This window comes from Cervus elaphus, chromosome 9 (assembly GCF_910594005.1).
Source record: "Cervus elaphus chromosome 9, mCerEla1.1, whole genome shotgun sequence".
Taxonomy (NCBI): domain Eukaryota; kingdom Metazoa; phylum Chordata; class Mammalia; order Artiodactyla; family Cervidae; genus Cervus; species Cervus elaphus.
The window spans coordinates 47,988,759-48,009,412 of NC_057823.1; the positions used below are offsets into that span (position 1 = coordinate 47,988,759).

At 57.0% G+C, this 20,654-nt stretch overlaps 2 protein-coding genes across 4 annotated transcripts; one reads left to right on the forward strand and one right to left on the reverse strand.

The window, feature by feature from the left end:
• Window positions 1–524: 524 nt before the first annotated feature.
• On the reverse strand, window positions 525–12,517 carry PITX1 (paired like homeodomain 1). Of its 3 annotated transcripts, none has more exons than XM_043912819.1 (4): window positions 12,381–12,517; window positions 6,569–6,805; window positions 4,027–4,259; window positions 525–2,081 (listed from the first exon to the last, which is right to left on the reverse strand). In XM_043912819.1, exons 2-4 carry the CDS (start codon window positions 6,735–6,737, stop codon window positions 1,539–1,541), a joined length of 945 nt encoding a protein of 314 aa, XP_043768754.1. In that variant the 5' UTR covers window positions 6,738–6,805; window positions 12,381–12,517; the 3' UTR covers window positions 525–1,538. The 3 variants fall into 3 exon arrangements, with proteins under 3 accessions (XP_043768754.1, XP_043768753.1, XP_043768752.1); XM_043912818.1 differs by lacking the exon at window positions 12,381–12,517 and adding an exon at window positions 7,424–7,843; XM_043912817.1 differs by lacking the exon at window positions 12,381–12,517 and having other exon boundaries at window positions 6,569–7,063.
• On the forward strand, window positions 6,736–7,728 carry LOC122700790 (proline-rich protein 2-like). The gene is made up of 2 exons (XM_043913838.1): window positions 6,736–7,123; window positions 7,289–7,728. The coding sequence occupies exons 1-2, from the start codon at window positions 6,736–6,738 to the stop codon at window positions 7,726–7,728; spliced, it is 828 nt and encodes a 275-aa protein (XP_043769773.1).
• Window positions 12,518–20,654: the final 8,137 nt, after the last annotated feature.

Here is a 20,654-nt window from a genome sequence, read left to right on the forward strand (position 1 = left end):
TGGAAAGGCAGAGGGAGGCGCTGCCTAGACTGGCAGATCCAGCACCCTCGGTCCTCCCGAACAGCGAGAGCAGGACGCTCAGTGCGGGCACCGGGCCTATGAGAGAAAAGGCAACCCCAGGCCTAAAGAAACTCTTAGCGGCTCCCACCCCAAGGTTCCCGGCAGACAAAGTCTGCGCACCACCCTAAGAGGCTGAAAGGTCATTCAGACCCAGCCTGAGAAGAACCTGCAGAATCTGGCGGTCGGGCCAGGCTGGGACAGCCCGCGCAGCGCGGGAGGCAGAGCGGCTCAGTCGATTGCTTCGGGGGCGCGCGCGCTCGGAGACGGAGTTGGTAGCGCCCAACCACGTCCTCAAGGGAGCCGGGCTGAACAGGCCGTGAATGGTGGCGGGGAAGTGGGGGTAGGGTCCTCTGGCGGGGTCGGCCTCGGTTCTTCCCTCCTACCAGCAGAGCCCAAGGGGGCCCATTTCCCTTTCTACCCGCCTCCCTTCTCGGCCGAATGAAGCAGTCAGGGCTCGGCAGTGGTTAGCACGCTCGTACTATGGTTTTTAATAGACGTACATGGACAAGTCGATATAGACAGATTTATAATTCTATACAGTCAGTCCGACATACACAGGGACGCTGTAAACAGGGGCGCGGGCCGGAGAGCGGGTGTGCAAAGTGGGCGCGGCTGGGGCCCTGGCCGCGCCCCGAGCTCTCCCGGCTCGACTCTTGCACGGCGGGCGGTGAGGAGGGGGCTCTTCGCCGGGAAAGGGGGGCCCTCTCCTAGCCCCGGGGGGAGCCGAGCGGAGGGCCTGGGTTTGCGGCGAAGCCTGGGGGCTGGGATGCTCGGAGACAAGCACTCAGCACGCTCCCGCCTCGACCGCACCGCCAGCTGCCGCTCCATGGCCTTAAAATAGGACTCCGGGGCACGGGGCAGGCGAGGGCTCCTCGAGGCGCGCTGGGGCCATTAGTACGGCTCCGCGGCGAGTTCCCGACCCTGGGCTGGGTACCATCATCCCCGGCTCAACGCCCGCTCCAACTTGGATCCGGATCGAGCTATAAGGTATGCTCAGCCGGGCCCAGCTCGGAGGGGGCGTCTTGGTTCCCACCTGGCCGGGGCCCAGGCTTGCCTGGGCTCCGCGCTCCAGTTCACAGGCGCGGCCGCTCAGTCTGGGTCCAGCGCGGCGGGAACGCGGGCTACGGGGGCGTCTCCTCCGGGCCGCGGGCCTGGGCGCTCGCCTCCCGCGCCGCGTCCCCTCCGCGGAGTGGCCCACCCGGGCCCCAAGCGAGCGAACGTGCACCACCCGCGCCATCCCGAGGGAAATTGCAACTCATCCGTTTTTTTTCGCGGCACTTTTCTCCGATGTCTTTTTTTGTTTTGTCTCGTTTTGGAGGGCAGAGTGAGGTCCAGGAAAGCAAACACAAAACCAAGCCGGAGGTGGGGAGGTGGGGCGCAGAGGGTGGCTCAGGAGCCAGGTCCTCCGCGCCCGTCCGGGTCCCGGCCCCGACCCCGGCGCCGTTCCGGCCGCCGGCCCGCGTGGCTCGGCCGGGCGGTCAGCTGTTGTACTGGCACGCATTGAGGCCCGAGGCCGGGCCCTGCAGGCCGCCGTAGCCGAAAGACGAGTGCTGCTTAGACTTGAGCCGCAGGCTGGCCAGGCTCGAGTTGCACGTGTCCCGGTAGACGCTGTAGGGCGAGGCGGGTGTGCCATACGGGCAGGCGCCCGGCGACATGGCCGAGTTAAGCGAGGAGCCGGTGAGGTTGTTGATGTTGTTGAGGCCCGAGTTGGGCATGCCGGGCACGGCGCCCGGGCCCATGCTCGAAGGCATGGTCATGGAGGAGATGGAGCTGGGGGCCGAGAACATGGACTGCGACGACAGCGGGCTCATGGAGTTGAAGAAGGTGAAGCTCTTGGTGGAGAGAGGCGCTGGCGCCAGGCTCTTGGCGGCCCAGTTGTTGTAGGAGTACCCCGCGGCGTACACGTCGTCGTAGGGCTGCACCAAGCCGCTGAACTGCGGCACGTAGCCGCCCTTGCACAGGTCCAGCTGCTGGTTACGCTCGCGTTTCCGCCACTTGGCTCGCCGGTTCTTGAACCAGACCTAGGCGAGGGGGACCGGAGAAAGGTCAAGGCTGCCGGGCGGGAAGGCGCCCCCACCGCCCCCGCCCCATCCAGCCCGCTTCCTTCTCCCCAATACCGTTCCGTTTCTTTTCTTCCATATTTCCGCCCCTGCCTTCTCCCCATAATGGTTCCTTTCCTGTCCCCAGAAAATATTACTAGTCTTTTTTTTTCTGATCTTTATCCTCTTCCCCTAATTAAATCCGGTTTCTTCTCCTAAGGGGGATCCTCTTGTTTTGTTTTTTTTAATAACAAATATTTGTTTTCTTTCCTCCTCTTCTCAACCAGGTCATCTTGTGCCTTTTCCCGCAAACGGTTCCCCGTCTATCTCCTAAATACCCCTTCCATTTTCTTCTCCAACACCAAAGGTAGTTTTCTTCCCTGAAACATAGGACCTTGCGACTCCTCAGTCTATTTTTCATTCCTCAGATAGTCTGCTTCCATCTTTATTGGTAATATTTGATATTCTAATTTCTGTCCCAAATGTTTATTTTCATTTGGTCCACCCTGCTATCTGAACCACTTTTTTCTCCCTCAGACAGTCCATTTTTCTGTGTTATCCCCCATTTTTGATCCTTTCGATTCTTCTCCAAATATTTAGTTTTTTCCTTCTTTCCAAATATCTGACCCTCACTGTTTTCTCTTAGTCGATTCTTTATTTTTCTCAAATACTTGATCCTTTTGCTTCTCCCTTAAATATTTAATTTCTTTCCTGCCACCTAAATATACGCCAAATATGTTTTTCTGCAAATATTTAATTTCCTTTCACTTCTTACTAGTTTCTCTCTGCTCTCCCCCTCTACTTTTCCCCACGAAATTCAGTTAAGAACCTCTTTTCTTCCCAAATCCCAGTCCTTGCCCTGGGCTGTTCCCACGACCTTTCTTGCGGGATCCCTGCCTGTCAGCCTTCTCCATCCCAAGCACTAACACTGCCTGATTCCTTCCGCCACCGCACCCCTACCACCATAAACCGGGGGGCAGGATTAGTGAGTTCTGGATTACTGAGCGCTGTCTTCACTCCCTATCCCACTGGGCTGGCCAGCTTGACTGGGGTGGGGTGAGAGCTGAGGTTATAGCAGGGAGTCTGTGGCCCCGGTGGGACTTTGGTTTAGTTTGGGATGTGCTCCCAACATCTGATTAAATGTTTGCAGTACCCAGAGAAGAAATTACTCTCTTGCTGCTCTGGCAGAAAAGCCATGTATTCACTGGGAACCGAGGGGTGAGAAGAGCGAGTGTGCAGTCTAGTCTTGGGCTGGAGATCTTAGATCTCCAAAGGGATTCCTCCTGAAGCTCACTCATCCACCAGATTTGTCGCCCACCTCCCACCTGACCCCAGCCCTACAGGAAAGGGCATTAGGGAAAGGGTTCAGCTACAGGTTGGCTGATGACTGACAGTCAGGTGGAGAATACCCTGAGATTATGAATTAGCCAACTGCGGATAGGACCACTGCCCCAGGAAGTTTGAGACCCCCAAGCCTGGGCTCTTCTCAGGCCTCTCTCAGACTGCCAGGCAGGTTCTGCCTTTCCGTTTCGTTTTTGCAAGAAGGCACTAGCGGCTCCGAGGTCCCCAGCGGCGGGGAATCCTCTGCACAGTCTAGGGTCGTAACGTCCGGGCGGGCTCTGGGCTCTACTGGGCAGGGGAACTTCCCTTGGGGCCACACGCCTTTGGATGGGGGCTGCGGTGGAGCCAGAGGATGTGGGTCAGAAAGATCCGAGGAGGCAGCAGCCGTTGGGCGCTAGCACCAAACGGCTCAGCAGCAGCTGGGTAGACGGGGCCTAAGGTGGAATCTCCTCCGGTGGAGGGAGGGAGAAGGTCTGACTGTTGGAAAGAGTGTTAGTCTGGGCGCGGGTCTAAGCTTTCAAGGTCTGCACTGGGCCGGCTGGCAGCCTTCTGCGCGGGTCCCCTTAGGCGCACACCCTGCGCTCACCCTCACGCGTGGCTCGGTGAGGTTGGTCCACACGGCGATCTCCTCCCGCATGCTCATGTCCGGGTAGCGGTTCCTCTGGAACGTGGCCTCCAGCTCTTGCAGTTGCTGACTTGTGAAGTGCGTGCGTTGCCGCCGCTGCTTCTTCTTCTTGGCGGGGTCCTCGGCACCGCCGCAGCCCGCGCCGCCGGCACCGCTGTCCTCGGGCCCCTTCGGTTCCCCACCGCGCTCCTTTTCTGAAGCAGGCAGGATGGGGCGCCGGTCACCTCGGGCTTTTGCCCTGTTGCACCCCGTCCCGGCTCCACCGAAGCCCCGCGATCAGCGCTGGCGGCCCGCCCTCCCGCCAGGGGCCCTGGAATTAATTGTCCCCGCTGGAAAGAACCCGCCTGTGTCTGGTCGGTCAGTAGTCACCTTCTGGTCAGGCTCGTCTGGGAGCAGAGCCCAGGAGTTGGAGCCGCGGACCAAGGTTCCCAGCTGGGCAGGGCCTGCTCTCACCGCTCGGCACACGCTGGAGCCCTACTGTTGATGCCACCGGAAAATGTACAGTTTTTAGGGTTCTTGGGGGGTTCTAAATCGGAGGAGATCTCTGCTTTTCTGAGCTAGGATCAGACTTTTCTAGCTTGAAGCTAGGGGATCCCTGGAGTCAGAGCCAGGCGGTGGCCTGCACGTTCTTCTCCCCGGCCCGAGCCGGAGCCCCACTGAACCGGGCAGGCACAGCACAGCACAGCCGGTTTCTCGGCCTTAGCTCCAGGCCTCAAGTCCGAAGGCCCAGAAAAATCCCTCTGGCGGCTGCCGGGCAGCCCAGACCCACAGACTCTGTCTAGGTGACCTGGGAGCTCTAGTCTTGCTCTCTCTCTCAAGCTACACAAAACACAGTCATAGAAACATTGAAACATAAAGAAAAAGGATTTAAAACCAAAACACTGAATCCCAGAAAAGCTAACAGCTCTATGGGTAAAAACACAGAAAGGGTCAGAAACTCTTAAAAATAGGCAGAAACACAGCGAACGCAAATTAAGAAGCCAGAAACCTCCATGCAAACACACTCCTAACTAAATACAGTGCTGTACGTTTATAAGCTCCAGGCAAGCACAGGCATTTATTTATCTGGGATTTTTAAAAAATCAACGTAGTGTTGTAGATTGATTTTTTTAAACCCCTTCTGGATAATGCCCTTCCCCAGGTAATTTTTAAATCCCAGGGAAATACAACACTATTGTTAGGTAACTTAAATTCCGCAAGTAACACCACTGTAAGTGGATTTTGAGAAAATCCCGGAGAAACGCGCCATTTTGGATTGACTTTTTAAAATCTCTTGAATAATGTAGAAATTTTAATTTGAAAATGTACCTAGAATAGCAGTTCTTTCTACATCGAAATATACAGTTAAAAATTTAAATCTATTCTCATAGACCTTTTTTTTTTAAAAGAGCAATCTGTAATTATATATTTCTCCGGGCTTTTAAAAATAAAAACCAACCAAAGGCCACGGTTAAAACTTTTGAAAACAAAAGTACCGTCCAGTGTTGATTGTTTTTTAACCAACCAAACAGAACCTCTCAGAGAAAGTCACTTAGGGATGCAAAACAGAAACAAATAGAGATTACAAACGCGTAGAGAAACACTCAGCGGTGGATTAAGAAATGAACGCAGAAGAGGCGCCCAAGGCCCGGGGAGTGGGGAGCTCAGCGGCGGCGCCGAACTAGGACCGAGAGCGCCGGAGCAGTTCGGAGACCCGGGAGTCCGGGCAAGGCGAGGGACTAGCCTCGGTGCTGCCCGCGCCGCCCACCCGCCGGCCCAGCAGTAGCTGGGGGAAAAAAATAGCTTGAGCTCCGACAAAAACGCAGCGCGGAAGGAGACGTGCCTGAGCCGAGTCGGAGCCCTGCACAGGCGGCCTGGCGGCTCCCGGCTCCCGCGGCGCACGTGCCGCGGGGATCCTTCTTTTGGGGGGTCCTATATCCTAGCCGGGCGGCGCCTCTTGGCCCGCTTGCCCTCGCTGTCCTCGCTTTTCCTTTTACTTAAGGTTGTTTTTCTTGCCCCCAGTTTGCTTTTCTGACTTTGCCCGCCATACCTTCTCTTTGGTTTGCCCCTTTCAAGTCAGTCGCCCAGTCTGTCGGGGTGTCTGTACTGTTTCTCTGGGCACTTTCTCTCGCCCACCCGCCCATTCCTCTTTGATATGCTCCTCTCCTTCGGTTCCAGCGGCCCCCTGGACAACCAGTTGCGCAAACCTAACTTTTCTCCCCGCTCTATTTGCTCCTGAACGAGAGAGGCTGTCATTCCGACCTTCCGGTTGTAGGTTCGTGCATCGGCCGGTCACTTGGCGCGACGGGACCGCGTGGAAGTGCCTTGGCAAAGCACTAAAATTTCCGTTTCATAAAGCGCGTCCATGTCCACGTTCATCGTCAGATGGAGAATGGGAAAAGGCAAGGTCCTGACGCTCCTGGGGCGTACAGCGAGCCCGGCTGCGGGGCGCGGCCCTGCTCCCGGCTCCCCGCGCCCTGCGTCCGGGTGGTTCCGCGCGCGTCTCGCCGGGAGCCGCTCTTACCTGGTAGCTCCGTGTCGGACGACTCGCTGGCGGAGTTTTCGAGAGTCTCGCGGGGGTCGGCCGTGCGGGCTAGGTGGAAGGCGGGCCCCATGTCGTGCGGCGGCGGCGGTGGCGGCCGGAGTCCCTCTGGCAGCCGCTCCAGGCTCATGCCCCCCTTGAAGGCGTCCATGGAGGCGGGGACCGAGGCGGGCGCTCCGGGGGCCGGGGCTGGGCGCGCCCGGCCGCCCCGGCAGCGACCTGCGAGGACAAGAGCGCAGCCCCTAAGCGGCTGCCCCCCAGGGCTGCCCGCGCCCGCAACGACGCCGCGCTCGCCCCATGGGCCGCCCGGGGCTGCGGGGCCAGGCGGGCGGCAGCGGCAGCGGTTTCTCGCGACCCGGGGGCCCGGCTTCGCGCTCCGCGCTGCGCTCCCGCCGCTCGGGCCTCAGCCGCCCGCCCGGCCCCGGCTCCGGCTCCCGATCCGGGGCCGGTTTCTAAGGCTCCGGACGGCGCCGGCAGAGTCTGTCTTAAAGCGACAGCGCGCACCGCCAGGTTCCAGCAGTCCCTGCGCCAGGGGTGGTGGGTGGGGTGGGCCTTGGTGGGAGGGGGCTGGGAGGGAGGGAGCCAGCGAGCAGGCGAGGGAGCGCGGGCGGAATCCAGCCCCGAGCCGCCCGCGCCGCCGCGCCCTCTCTGCCGCCCTCCCTCCCTCTCTGCCTGCCTCGCCCGCGCCCTCCCCCTCCGCAGCCACCTTCCCGCCGCCTCCCCCCTCCCGCGGCCTCGCCGCGCCTCACCCTCCTTCCCCGGTGGCACGCCGAGTTCTCCCTCGGCCGCACAAAAGAAACGCATCTGGCTTGCAAGTCCCGCGCGGCTCGTGCCCACCTCAAGCCCCAAATGACTGGTTTCGCTCAGAAATCAACTCCTGTCTGGGCCGCCTCGAAGTTCCGAGCCCCCGGCGAGAACAGCCCGGGATGAGTGAACGTTCACCGAGCAGGATCCAACCGACCGGGCGCCTGCGAGTCAGCGCCAGGGCGGGGGCAGAGCCCAGGGCTCGTTCCGGCAGCTCCCAGCGGCGTCCTCAACGAGGGGCCACGGCCCCTCCTTCCCCGGCCTCTTCTCCCGGGACCCGAGCCAGGCTGAGTGACAGCAGCCTGCGCTCTAATGGGCCCCCGGATGCTGCCTCCTAATTAGCTTGGACCCTCTCCCCCAAGGCTGCTTCTCAGGCCTACCCTCTCTGCACCGCAGTCAATTTTCCGGGATTGGGATAGAACTGATGGCTTCTAATCAGACGAAACGTTTCTGTTGGCTCCAGGCCGCTGTCGAGTGCAGCAGGAGACCCCAAGAGCCCTGCCAGGCCCCCACAGCCTCTTCTCTCCCCTTGTTTTGCACCTTCAACGGTCTGGCCAAATCCGCCAGGTCCCCGCCTTGGCTACCACAGGGCGGGCCCCCCTCTGCCCCCTTCCCGGCAGGTTCGCAGGGCCTGGCGCCTCACTTTGGCTTCTCAGGGGTGGCAGGCACAGGCCAGGCAGGCCAGGTGACTGCAGTTTCCAAACCTAGGCCAGCAGGCCAGGAAGCCTAGGACAGTCTTGGAGCTTCTCTTAGCTACAATGGTAGCTAAGCTGCAGCACCAGTGGGCCCTCCATGAGCACAAACACATTCCCCTTCCCCTCCCTTAGAATGAGTCCCTCCTTGAATCCTCCTACTTCACTGAAGTTTGTTGAAGGATTTTGCTTAACAATTGTTAACTGGTCCTGAGATGTCAGAGTCTTGAGCAAATAGGGGACAGCTGGGATGGTAGGGTGCAGCCCTGACCTGTTCCTCTAGCCACAGGTGGACCCCAGGGTGCCCTTTGCCCCCTGTCTGTGTGCCCCATCAGACAGAAGCAGCACTGAGCAGGACGGCGGTGGGGGGTGTGTGTGAGACCTGGAGAAGCACTGTGGTCATGTCCAGGCCCAGTGCCTCACGCTAGGGCCCAGGGCATCCTCATGTTCTCCTGGGATCTCTGCCTGGGGCTGACTGTGCCAACTGTCAGGGTCTGGGACCCTCAGCAGTCCCTGCCCTCACCCAGCTCCCTATCACCCTGGCAGTCACCTGCTTCCACTTCAGGCTGAGATCTCTGGTGAGGATTGTGGGGGCAGGGGCGTGGGCAGGGTAGAACCAGGCCTGCCTCTCACTCCCTTGGCCCCAGACCAAGGCCCCCAGCTCTGGGTCCTGGGGAGTAAGCACAGTTCGTTAGGGGCTGGCCCACTCTCCCTGGGTGCCTGTGACCACAGAGGGCAAGCTCTGAGGCTGGGGCCAGAGGAGAATGCATCCAGGAGTTTGGGTTGGGGGAGTGGCTCCAACCTCTCCAAAGGTAATTTTCTGTAGGTTGAGACCCCCAGGGTGAAAGTAGACTTGGTGTGTAGGGGAATGGGGAGGGGTCCATGGACAATGGGAACAGTGGTGGCTGAGCATTTGGCCCCAGCCCCATATTTGACCACAGTTTCCAGTTGAATCTCCTGCAGGAGCAATACCTCCTTTCAAGGATGTATTTAGGTGTTAGGCCATGCCAGTGAGTGCCCCTCCGCAAGCCACCATCCTGGCAGCTGCCTTACTTCGATGGGACAGTGAGCCACCAGCCTGCCAGGGTCACAGAAGCATGCACATACTTAGATGTACTGCATACCTGTACAGGTGTGCTGTGCGTGCACACACACACACACACTCACTGCGCCCACACAGGGGAGTGCTGAATACAGTCACATATGTGTACACACAACCAGGCCTCTGAGCTCCAGAACACTGATGCTATCTGGCACGAAATCTGGCTGAGAGGGGTGTGTTCTAAGCCCACCAAGTGTCAGGCCAAGGTGGGAAGCACAGTGCTCCTCTGGGAGGGGTTGTGAAATGAATGGTCTGCCTTTGGGCATCCGGAGGCTGGCCATCACAGCCCCACACTCCCCAGAGGGTCTAAAGAGTCAGGCCTTCCGTGGATGGGGACTGTTTTGTGACTCTGCAGCGCTAGCTACTCAGTCTGAGGGTCTTGTGCCCCTCACTGTTGGTGCATTTAATGCAGTTATTGAGCACCTGCTGTGTGTCCCTCCAGATCCAAGCCTCTGGCAGGGCTCCAAGCAGTCACAATAATCCCTATATTTGGAAATCTTGATGCCTGCTGTGTGGACAGAAAAGTCCTCGGACTATTGCGGGTGAAGCTTCATATCCCGGGGGCCCTGAGCCCTAGAGAGGAGCTGAGACTAGTGGGGGCTGCCCCGGGGTGTCCTCTCCACTAGACCCAGTCAGCACTGAAAGAGTAGGGGTGAGGAACTGATTGATCCAGAGGAGGCCCTGGCCTGATCTTGGGTGCTGGCTGGAGAAGGGACTTGGGGTGCTCTGTCTTCTTCCTCAGCTGCTCTCTCCCCTGGCTGCTATCCCAGGCAGAATAGGGGCTTCTTGCACACACACACACACACACACACACACACACACACACACACACACACACACACACACACACGAGACAGGAGGCAGCTCTCTTTCAGGAGTCAGAGCAGGGACTCAATGTTCCCCTGGCTTTTGCTGTGTGACCTTGGGCAAGGCGTGACCTGCACTGTGCTGCAGCTCCCAAGTCTGACATGGGACACGCTGCTTCAGCCTCCACCTCACCAGATGATGGGACATGAGGAAAGAAGGGAAGCGGGCTTACTGGGGTTGGAACCAACCCTCCAGGCCACACAGAGCTAGCAATGATTCTGTGACTTTCAGGAAATTTGGGGCTTAGAGTCCTGGCTGGGTTCAGCAGAGAAGCCTGGGCTCTTGTCGGGTTGAAATAATCACCACAGGGACCCTTCCTGAGGCTGGGCTTACAGAAAACAGACTCTGCCCAAGAATGGCTTAGTCATTTTATTTGGGAAGGGTGATTGGAGGGTCCTCTTAGAGGGCATCCTTCCACCCACTCACAGGGGTACCTTGTCCTAATCTTTGCACCAGAATCAAGGGATTTTAGGAAAAGGAAAGGAATGTGCCATGGCTTGCCTCCGGGGCCATCCGTGACTCTCTGGGACATTCCAGCCCTAAGCCTCTTAGGCCGTGGAGAAGTTCAAACTAGAAAACCCAGTTTTGGGAGTGCAGCCGGGACCACCTACCTCCTTCTGCCAGATCTAACATCCCCTCCCCAATAAAAATCATTGTTTCTTTCACTGAAAGCAGTTTCTGGGTGATGGGAAAGGGGCTCTCAGGTAGGTGGCTGGGAATGGATCCTTTCAGCTTTCAGGTCCCCAGCCTGCGACTTCCTTTCAGTTGGGGTTCCCCAGCCTGTCCCAATGGGAAGAACTGAGATGTACTGGGAGCAGGAAACTCAGAACTCGCTGAAAGCAGCTGGTAGAGCCCATCGCTCTCCAGGCTCACGGCTCACCCAAGCCCACTGGTCACTCTGTAGTTCCTGAGAATGGATGAGCCAGGGGACGAGCAGGCTGGGAAAGTGGCAGTGGCTGTTCACACAGCTGGGAAGCAGAGGGTCAGCTTTTGTGTACACAGACTCCTCTTCCCAGCAGCTGCCTTCCTAATGGAAGGGCACGCTGAGCCTGGCCTGAAGGTCAACGAGAGCCACCTCAACATCCCGGAGTCCGGCTCTGAGTCTATATGCCCAGACCACTTCTTTTCCTTTTTCAACAGAGGTGAGGGCTTCCAGAGCAGTCTGAGGAAAAGGCTGGAGGCCAGTGAGTCCACCTCTTGGGCTGCCCCCCACTGCCTGTAGCTTTTGTCATTATTCTCGCCCTGTATCCTCCACCAAGTGGACAGCAACCTGGGGTTGCTACCCTCCGGGCCGGCCCCGCGGCTGTCAGAGGCCACTGGGCTGCCGAGAGAATACCCGAGCCCTGGTTTCTCAGAAAAGTGGATTCAAATACTTTGATTAAGGGAATTCCTAAATTAGAAAACATCGGAACCAAGATTCGCTGGAGTTTCCCATTTCTGCGATCCCGGCCGCCGGGGGCCCTGCTTAACCACGGCGGAATCAGCTCAGATTTAGGAGGCTGGTCAATTTCAGAATTCCGAGACCCCGTTCTAGAGAAGCGGCTGCGTGCTCGGGAACCCTGCGTCAACAACCAAACCCTGGAGAAGCTGCGGGAATATCTTTATTGGATTTTGCGAAGAGCACTTGGGGTTTCTTTTAGGGTAAGGAAAAACTGACGGTGGCGGCTAGGGCAGGCCGCTTTGGGCTGGGGGCGCCTCCAAGCACTGCGGCGGGACTTCGGGGTGCGCCGCGAAGGCAGCCGGGGCTCTGGCCGACGTCTGTTGCTTTTCTACATTATAGCTGCCCGAACAAACGAACGAGCAAACGAATGAAGCGGTTTCGTTTAGGAAAAATACCCTCTTGACGCGAAGTAAGGCCAAAGTTCCCCGTGCGTGCAGAGGGGCCAGCGCTTCCGCTCGTTCTGGGGCCCCCATTCCTGGGTGCAGCGGGGAGCGGTGGGCGGCCCTCTCACTTGCCGGTTCTCCCAGAGGTCCCCGGCGGTCCGCGCCACCACGAAGGGCTGCGAAGGGCGTCCAGGGTTGTGCCCTTGCAGTGCCGGGGCCCGCACCCCCGAAACTGTTGCTCTCTTAGGGTGCCCAGGGCTACAGCGTGGCGTGGGTCCGCCGGTTAGGTGAGGTAGTGCCTGACGATGGCAGCTGTGATTGTGCGCTGGGCGCAGGAACAAGCTCCTGGAGCTGCCTCGATGGCTCCTGGCCTTCGCGATGCGCTCAGTCCGGTGCCACCGGCTGGACCCCACCTACTCTCGGAGCCAACAGCGCGCAACTCGGCCACCACCTCCTTGCGCCCCAACACCGCGGGGACCCGCGCCCCTAGCTCAAAGACTCTTACCCGACCCGGGCTGCGCGGCGCGTGCGGATCCTCGGCTCCGGGCTCGCTCGCCACGGACTCTGGCTTAGATTTTCACTCCGACTGGGGCCCCGGATCCAGCTGTGTCTCCGGCTCTGCGCGCAGCTTCTGCCCCTTCTGGTTCGCTACATCCCAGCGCGCAAGGACCGGGCTGCCGCGGCTCGGCCCGCTCCTCCTGCTGCCGCCGCCGCCCGTCGCCCGCGGGGAAGGCGGGGACACTGACTGGGGAGGCGGGAAGGGGGGAGGGGAAGCGAGGCGCTCGTCGGGACCGGCGGGGAGGGGGCGGCGCGCAGTCCCGCGGACTAGGGGTCCCGGCCTCCCTCCGGGCGCAGGCAGGGGTCGGCGCGGCTCGTGGCCGGGGCCCGAGGCCGCAGAGCGCGCCCCGGGACTGCGCGCGCGGAGGAGGGGCCTGGCCGCATGCGGACGAAGTCGTTGCGGGTCCCGGCCTGGCCCCGGCGCACCTTCTCTCCCCGGGCTCAGTTTCCCACCTGACAGTCGAAGGGCTGGGCCTGATCTCGGTTTAGTCGGGGTCTGGTCGGAGTTTCCCCGGGTCCCGCCAGGTGAAGCTTTGAGCCGGGGTTTTGAGAGTCGACTTTCCCCCCTTTCTGCTCAGCCTGCGGGAGGGAGCTGGTCTTGCATATTGGCCAGGGGAGTCTGCCGCGCAGAGCTTGGCAGCCAAGGGAGGTTTGAGGACAGACCCTAGAGTCAGTCTCTGTGTATGGTTGGGGTGGGGGTTGCAAGGGAGGGACAACCGCCCGATCTGTTCTGCTTGGAGGGTTCCCCACCCCACCCCCATTTTCCTCAGGGGCTGGGCTGATGAGGAAAGGGGAGACCCATCCCACGAGGGCAGACTTCTGAGGCCCCTTGCCCAGCCCCTTGCCTGCACATCCTACAGCAGTCGTCCTGCTTGGCCCTTTCACAGGAGAGGACTCAACCTATGTGGCCGAGTTGGCCTGGCCCTGGCTGGTGGCTACTGGGAGATAAGCCAGACTAAGGGGAACTGAGTTCTGTTCTCAGAAGACTGGGTTCTTCTCCGTTGCCAGATATGCCGAGTGAAGCCCTGTGCTGGGAAAGCAGTTGGGCAAACAGATTTCCTGCTTCCCCTAAGCGCCGAGTCTGAGCCTGCTGCTGCTGGGGCCCTAGGATGGGACGCAGAGTCGGGTGGGCAGTCTGGCTGGGACTACCCCCGTGACCAGAGCGGCTGGGCCTGCCCCGACGGCCGACAGCCGAGGGACTCAGAGCTGCCGCTTTGGCTGTAGGTGCCGGGAGATGGCAGTGCGGCTGCCGGGCATCAATGTTTCATGAGGTGCCATCACCCCCGGCGCCTCCCTGCCTGGTTCACTCCAACAGCTGCTGCGGGAGAAGCCACGGCCCCTTGCTCGCCCTGGCACCCTCTGGTCCCCACCTCCAAGGCTATCTTACTGGGAATGTGGAGACCCCAGATCCCCTCGTAACCCCTAAAGCAGGAAGCCTGCCCGACCAAGCCTTGCAGACTCCGCGGCACTCGGGCCCTCAAGGTGGCCCCTGCACCATATCCTGCTGTTGAGGGAATCCACAGCCTCCCCTCGACACTCAACAATAGGAACACCTCTTTGGTGGGTGTGATGGACTCAGTGCGCACTGAATCTTAAGGGTTAAGAGCTGCGTCCCTGATGCCTGTGATTTCAGATTTGGAATGCAGTCTCTAGTCGGCTGGGACCCTGCCTTTCGGGAATTCTAGCCTCTGCTTATAGTTTGGCTGTTTTGTGTTTGAAACTGGTTTGCTGGCCAGTCTGGGCCCATGGGCTGCTAAGCTAAGATGCTACTGACCTTGTCCTAGGCAGCCTCCTCCCAAAGATGCCTCCTGGGTATCTTTGGGCATAAATGTGACTGCTGGTCCTTTACTATGTATGGAGGGCCAGACATTTGTCTAGCTGCAGTGGCATTCAGTCTGGTGCTTGTGCTGGGAAATCAAACCTTTCTACCCCCGCACAACAGCAATTTTCTGAGTTTTGTTCTCAGTGGTGATGTGGTACATACATATGTGATTCTCTGTCTGCCCTTGTTCCCAGGCAGAGCCTGTGATGTCAAAAAGATGCCTCTGACACCCAATACTCAGAGTCGGAGTCTTGTCTGTGTCTTTTACTAGCTGTGTGACCTTGGGTAAATCATATAATGTCTCCCAGCTTCAGCCTCCCTACCTGTGAAATGGGAGAATAGAGTTTTCATCTCACTGAGAAGTCTAGGAGATGGTGGAGATGAGGGGTGTGGCTTGGTGTTGGGGTGGGCAGCAGGCTCAAAGTGGTGATACCTGCCAGGCAGCTTTGCTCTTTAGAAGAGTTTGCTCTCATTTTTGTTTCCATCTTTCCCCACAATGGTCGTGTTGGTTGAGTCAGACAAGAGCAGGCTCATTCTCTGATTTAGTAGACCTGCCCCTCATTCCCTCCTTAGCTGCTTGGAGGTTTTGGATCAGGGAGGCTGGCCAGACAGGTGAGGTGGGTTGGAGTGGGACCAGGGCCTGAAAACCTAGAAGTCCTTGGCGAATTGAGGTAGCTCAAAAATGCTTTTTATGATCTTATTTTCACTTCTTCCAAAAAGAATTTTTCACATTTTCCCTTTAGGTTTTGACATCTTGGGGCATACACATTTCCACTTTGAAGGCAGAGGAATTAGGTATTAGAGAGGAAAAGCTTAGAGTTGGATCCACAAGGAACAGAAATGACACAGTCCTTGTACCTGAGTATCAGTTTAGCTTTTAGTTTCCAGATACCTAGCCAAAAACCATCAGCAGAATTGTCTGATGTGTTAGATTTGTCTTTCTCTTCAAATGGACATGCTTCTAGTCAAAAGTTTTTCTCTCTAGTACAAAACTCCGAGCTGAATTTGTCACATGAATTGACGCTAAACGTAGTGGGCAAATGTCCTCCACCACAGTTATGCAAAAAGGCATAACAATTCTTCAAGCAGCATTTCTTATATCAATATCCAGTAAAAGTGGAGAACATGTCCTTTCCCTTCGTAGCTCTTGTTTCATTAGTATTGAAATTGGTATTTATGTAACAATTGATTAGAACCTAGTGCCCCTACCACGTGTAAGCTTTTTGAGAGCAAGGCTGAACTGCTCTTGCCAACCACAGGACCCTCCCGAGGGTCGGCAAAGAAATTTGGCTATGTTGATTGGCTGAGTGTGGCTCTCATGCCCACTGCTGAACCCATCACTTCATGGGGAAGAGTGGTTCAGGATTGTGGTTGACCAGGCTAGGGTCACAGGCCCCACCCCTGAAGGATGGGACGAGGAGCATCACCACGTTAGGGAATACTCACCATAGTTCCCCCAAAGTACTGGCGACCACCCTGCAACAGGTTCTCAAGGTGCAAGAGGCAGGAAATGGGTTAGTTCCCAAAGAAGTCCCTGCCCTGTGAAGGTTCTCAGAGAGCTGCCAATGGTGTTGGTAAGAAGTTCATTCCAAAGTAGTGGGGAGGCACTGGCTCTGTTGAGAGAGTCTGAAGTCCATCAGGATTGTTCCTGAATTCGTTGTGGGAAGAGGTGAAAAGTCTGAGGCGAGGCTTAGCATCTACTGACTCACATACTGGGATGGATCTTTAGATCAAGGGAGGGCATCTATTTGTACTCCTTTTTTCATCTGTGAAGAGGGAATTAGAGGCTCTAATTCCTTAGAGAGGAATCCCTAGACTCAGATAAGATATTAATTTCTTTGAGCATTATTATATTGCAACTTTGAGCTTTCTGGAAGCCAAAGCAAAAATAGAAACCATTTGGGCATCTCAAGTATTTTTTTCATTGCACACCTATCAGCACATCCATGGAAAAATGGAAAGAACCCTGACCTGGAACCTTCCTGGACAGGCCTCTGTCATGTCAGTTTAGAAAGCATGTATTCTGTGCCTGTGATTGCAGAGATACAAAGACAGATGTCTCCTGCTCATTTGGGTTGAGCCAAGGAGGCTTCCCTGGTGGCTGAGACAGTAAAGAATCTGGCCACAATGCAGGAGACCTGGGTTCGATCCCTGGGTTGGGAAGATACCTGAAGAAGGGAATGGCAACTCACTCCAGTATTCTTGCCTGGAGAGTCCCATGGACAGAGGAGCCTGGCAGGCTACAGTCCGTGGGGTCACAAAGAGTCAGACACCACTGAGTGACTTTCACAGGGAGGCAGACACAGCCACCCATATTTGGAGCACAGGGCTGGAGAGGAAGTCTGCCTGGTGTTGAAGGGCCTTGAATGACATACAGGCATTGAGTTTGCCTAGAACAGCTCTCCCCCCACCCACCCCCACCCCGGAATGGCACTGGAACAGGTGGTCAGACTTGGAAATGGGGGAAGAGGAAGTTGGAGAATTAAGTGGGAACCAGACACCACAGGACTTCACAGCCCTTGTTGGGAGGATAGGATGTTCCCCTGAAGGCAAAGAGGAGCATGAAACAATGAGAGATCTGGTGGGATTTACACTAGAAAGCTTACTCTGTCTGGGTAGTGGAGGATGGAGCCGAGGGGGTGATACAGGAGCGGAATATTGCGACAGCATTCTCTCAGCCCATTTCACCCATCTTTTCCTTGGTTCATCTGTCTCTCCATCCACCTGGAGCACAGGAGGCTACAGCTTGGCATAGGAAATAGAAAGCTGAGATGCTGAGGCCCTCCTTTCTGGAGCTGCCCCTTCGAGGCCCTCTGCTTACCCTTCTGTGGGCCTGCTCTGTCTCACTCATCCTCACAGGCTTGTGCCTTGGGAGCCTTCCAGGTACCTGCTGCTGTGTGGGGAGACAGGGCACTGAGGGTCCAAAAGGGCATGGCCACTATCACAGACAGACAACTCGGCGAACCTGTGTGGTGAGCAGCCCTGTCGGAAGCTTTTAAAATAATTACCCAAGCCTGCTCCGGCTGAGTGGCTGACGGCAGCCCATTAGCCCTGAGTTGGAAATTCTGAATTGTTTCATGACAATTGAAAACACAGTTGGAGGCCAGGAGGGAGCAGCCCATGAAATATTGATGTTTCCTTGGTGTCGTCCCCTCAGACGGGAACGTGGACGTGCAGGGCTGGTGGCTGCAAAGTGACTGCCCTTTTCCCGGGGCTTCTCAGGCTGATTCCCTGTGGGGAGAAGGGCGTGTATTTTTGTGCAGAGTTGTGACAGTCGTTTCGGGACCTGCACCTCTAATGCCCCTCTCTGAGCTGGGCATCTGCACTCCCCTCTCCTGCCCCCCGGCTCTCCAACCCCACTATCAGGGCTGAGTGGGATAGTACTTGGGGACTTGACATGTCCTGTGGATTTGCTCTTGGCCCAGATTCTCAGCACTTAAGGCTCATCTGGAGGCAGGTTGAGTGGGAATCCCAGTTCTGCTCCCTCATCATTGTGAGGCTTACTTTCTCTGTGTCCAGTGGGAGATGCCTCGAGTTCCTTCTAGAAGGGCTGTGATGTTTAGGGACAGTCACATTTGCGGGACCTGGCCTCCACCACCAGCTCAGGAACTCATCAGGAGCTGGGTCATCTTGGTGAGTCCTGGGGTCAGCTCAGGGCTGGCTACTGGAGCCCCTGCTGGATCCTCAGGGTTTTGTGGCCCCCTCTCCTCTGCGGTGGAGAAGGCAATGGCAACCCACTCCAGTACTCTTGCCTGGGAAATCCCATGGACAGAGGAGCCTGGTAGGCTACAGTCCATGGGGTCACAAAGAGTCGGACACGGCTGAGCGACTTCACTTTCACGCACTGGAGAAGGAAATGGCAACCCACTCTAGTATTCTTGCCTGGAGAATCCCAGGGATGGGAGCCTGGTGGGCTGCCATCTATGGGGTCACACAGAGTCAAACACGACTGATGTGACTTAGCAGCAACTCCTCTGTGAAGTGCTTTGAGGCACTTGGATTTCCCTCTCTCTGTACATGCTATGTAAATGCTAGTGCTGAGAAGGTGCGTGCTGGCCTAGTAGGCAGCTCTGATGGGTGAGGTGCCCTAAGGTCTGGACCCCAAATGGCCAGCCCAGGCTCCCCCCTCAATGAGTGAGACTGTGCCACAGTGGAGGAACCTGGTGATAATGCCTGGCTGCCTGCCCTCAGATCTGCCCAGGGCCTCAGGATAAGGATTTCTGCTATTTGAGCTCTTGACTTGCCGGTCATTATTCTCATTGTGGGAGGTGGTATTCACCCATTTTACAGATTAGGACAGTGGAGGCTGTATGTCATTCCTTTTGTCACTAGGCAATCCCACAGGCAATTTTAATAGCATCCACTCCATGTGCTGGCATTGGAGGGTGGTGCCAGGGACTCAGAGGTAATCTTGGTGAAATCCTTCTTGTGGAATTGGATCTAAGGATATTCATGTTTAGATTCATCTTTAGAAGCGGGGCAGGTTAGAAGCTGTGGGAGACAGAACAAAGACAGCAAACCTAGGCAGGGCAGGCTTCCTGGAGGAAGTGACCTTCCCACTGAGATGTGTGTGGGCACAGCACGAGTTTACCCTGGAGCTGGGATGGGGGCAGGGCCATGACAAGGCTAGTGAAGGGCAGGCTCAGCCTGGAAGTTTGTATCCACCTGAGGAAGGGGGTGCAGCCCCCTGTATACCTCTTACCCCTGCTGCTATGAAGGGCAACTTAAAGAGCTACCAAGAAGGGTCTCCAAAGTCCTGGGTCCCTGGCCCCTGGGACTCTCTGGACTTTATTTTCTTCATGTGAAAAATAAGAAGTTGGATTACTTCTAGCAGGAAGCCACATTTTTCAAATGAAACTTTACCAGGACTCCTACATAGATGAATGCAGTCCTGCTCCGAAAGAGGGTTGGTATAGATGTGGGCTCATCTGCCCTCCCCCCACATCCCTTTCTGGCCCACAAGCACTCTGAGGAACCCCGGGCTCCATAGGCCACAGTTTGCAGGCTGGAGAGCAATGACCCTTCCCATAAGGCAGTCCAGCTCCCAGGCTCCAAGAGTCCTGGGCCCTGGGGGTGCCAAATGTCCCCTTCCATCTGTATGGAAGAACCCCCATGGGCCCTTTGTTCCCCGCTCCTTTAAAATTTCCTGTTAGCTGTTTGTGATTCAAGTCAGCAAGCACTGATTAAATGCCTACTGGATGCGTGGGGAGGACCTAGTGCTTTTTTGGACACCAGCTGGATACTACATATCTGTGGGGCTCTTTGTGTCAAGGCGTTGCCTCATCACAACCAGCTGCCAGCCCGCTTTATACATGAGGGAGAGGAGAACTGGGAAGAGGCTGAGTGACTTGCCCAGGATGACAAGTGATAGTAACAATAACCTCCACTCCAGTGCGTAAAGGCCCAGGCATGCCAACATCTTTCCATGCATAAGTTCCTTTTGTTCTCAGAGCAAATCTGTAAAGCAGGCACTGTTTACATCCTCAGGAGTCAAATAAGCACCCTAGAGAGGTGAAGGAGATGGGTCTGGGCCCCAGACTCTTGGCCCCCAGCCTTCCCCTCTGTCCTGCCCTGTGTTGTGGAGTCTGGGGCAGCTTCCTATGTGGTTCCAGGCCAATGAGCTCTCTCCTCTCTAGGTTTCCACTGTGCATATAGGGAAACTGAGGCCCAGAGACCCAGAACATCTTCTCAGAACATCTCTACTCTCTGGGGTGTCCATCTGGTACAGGCTTCCATCTGTCTGCTCCGTGGCATTGACTATGAAATCTCAGGCTGGCATCTCTGCAGAGTACCTGCCTTTTGGGGGGTGGCCTGCCCACCTGGCGGTTTTGATCAGGGTTCACTGACCTTGCGGGCAGGGCGGCCCCACCCTGAGTTCAGGACACATGGAGGCGGTAAGCCAGTGGCAGCTGCACCTTCTCTCTTCACATGTTGGGTTCTGGCTCACTCTTAGCCCACTCAACACAAATCTTGAGTCAGCACAAACTCCCCCTCCTCCCAAACACCTCAAAGTCACTGCTGCTAGATGTGAGCATCTCACAGACAGGGCCAGCATGGGGTTCTTGCCCTGGGGGGCATGTTTGATACTGAAGATGGGGTGGCATTTTACGCAGGGTGGCCCGAAGTTGGACTTTTGGTGGATGGAGAGACTCCGGTCTGGTGTGCCTGTAGCTGGGGCCCCCGGGGCGGCAGAATGTGGGGGCTCCCCCTAAGTCCCAAGGGCAACGCTTGTCTGTGCACAGGGCCCAGATCCACGCCGAGGAGACAAACACAAAGTGAGGGAAACACAAAGTGAGGGATGAGTCTTGACAAATGTTTGCCAGGTCCCTGGCTGACTTGGAAGTCAGGAGCGAGCTTGTTTGGCAGAACAAAGGGGAAAGCAGCCTCCAGAGGGCCATA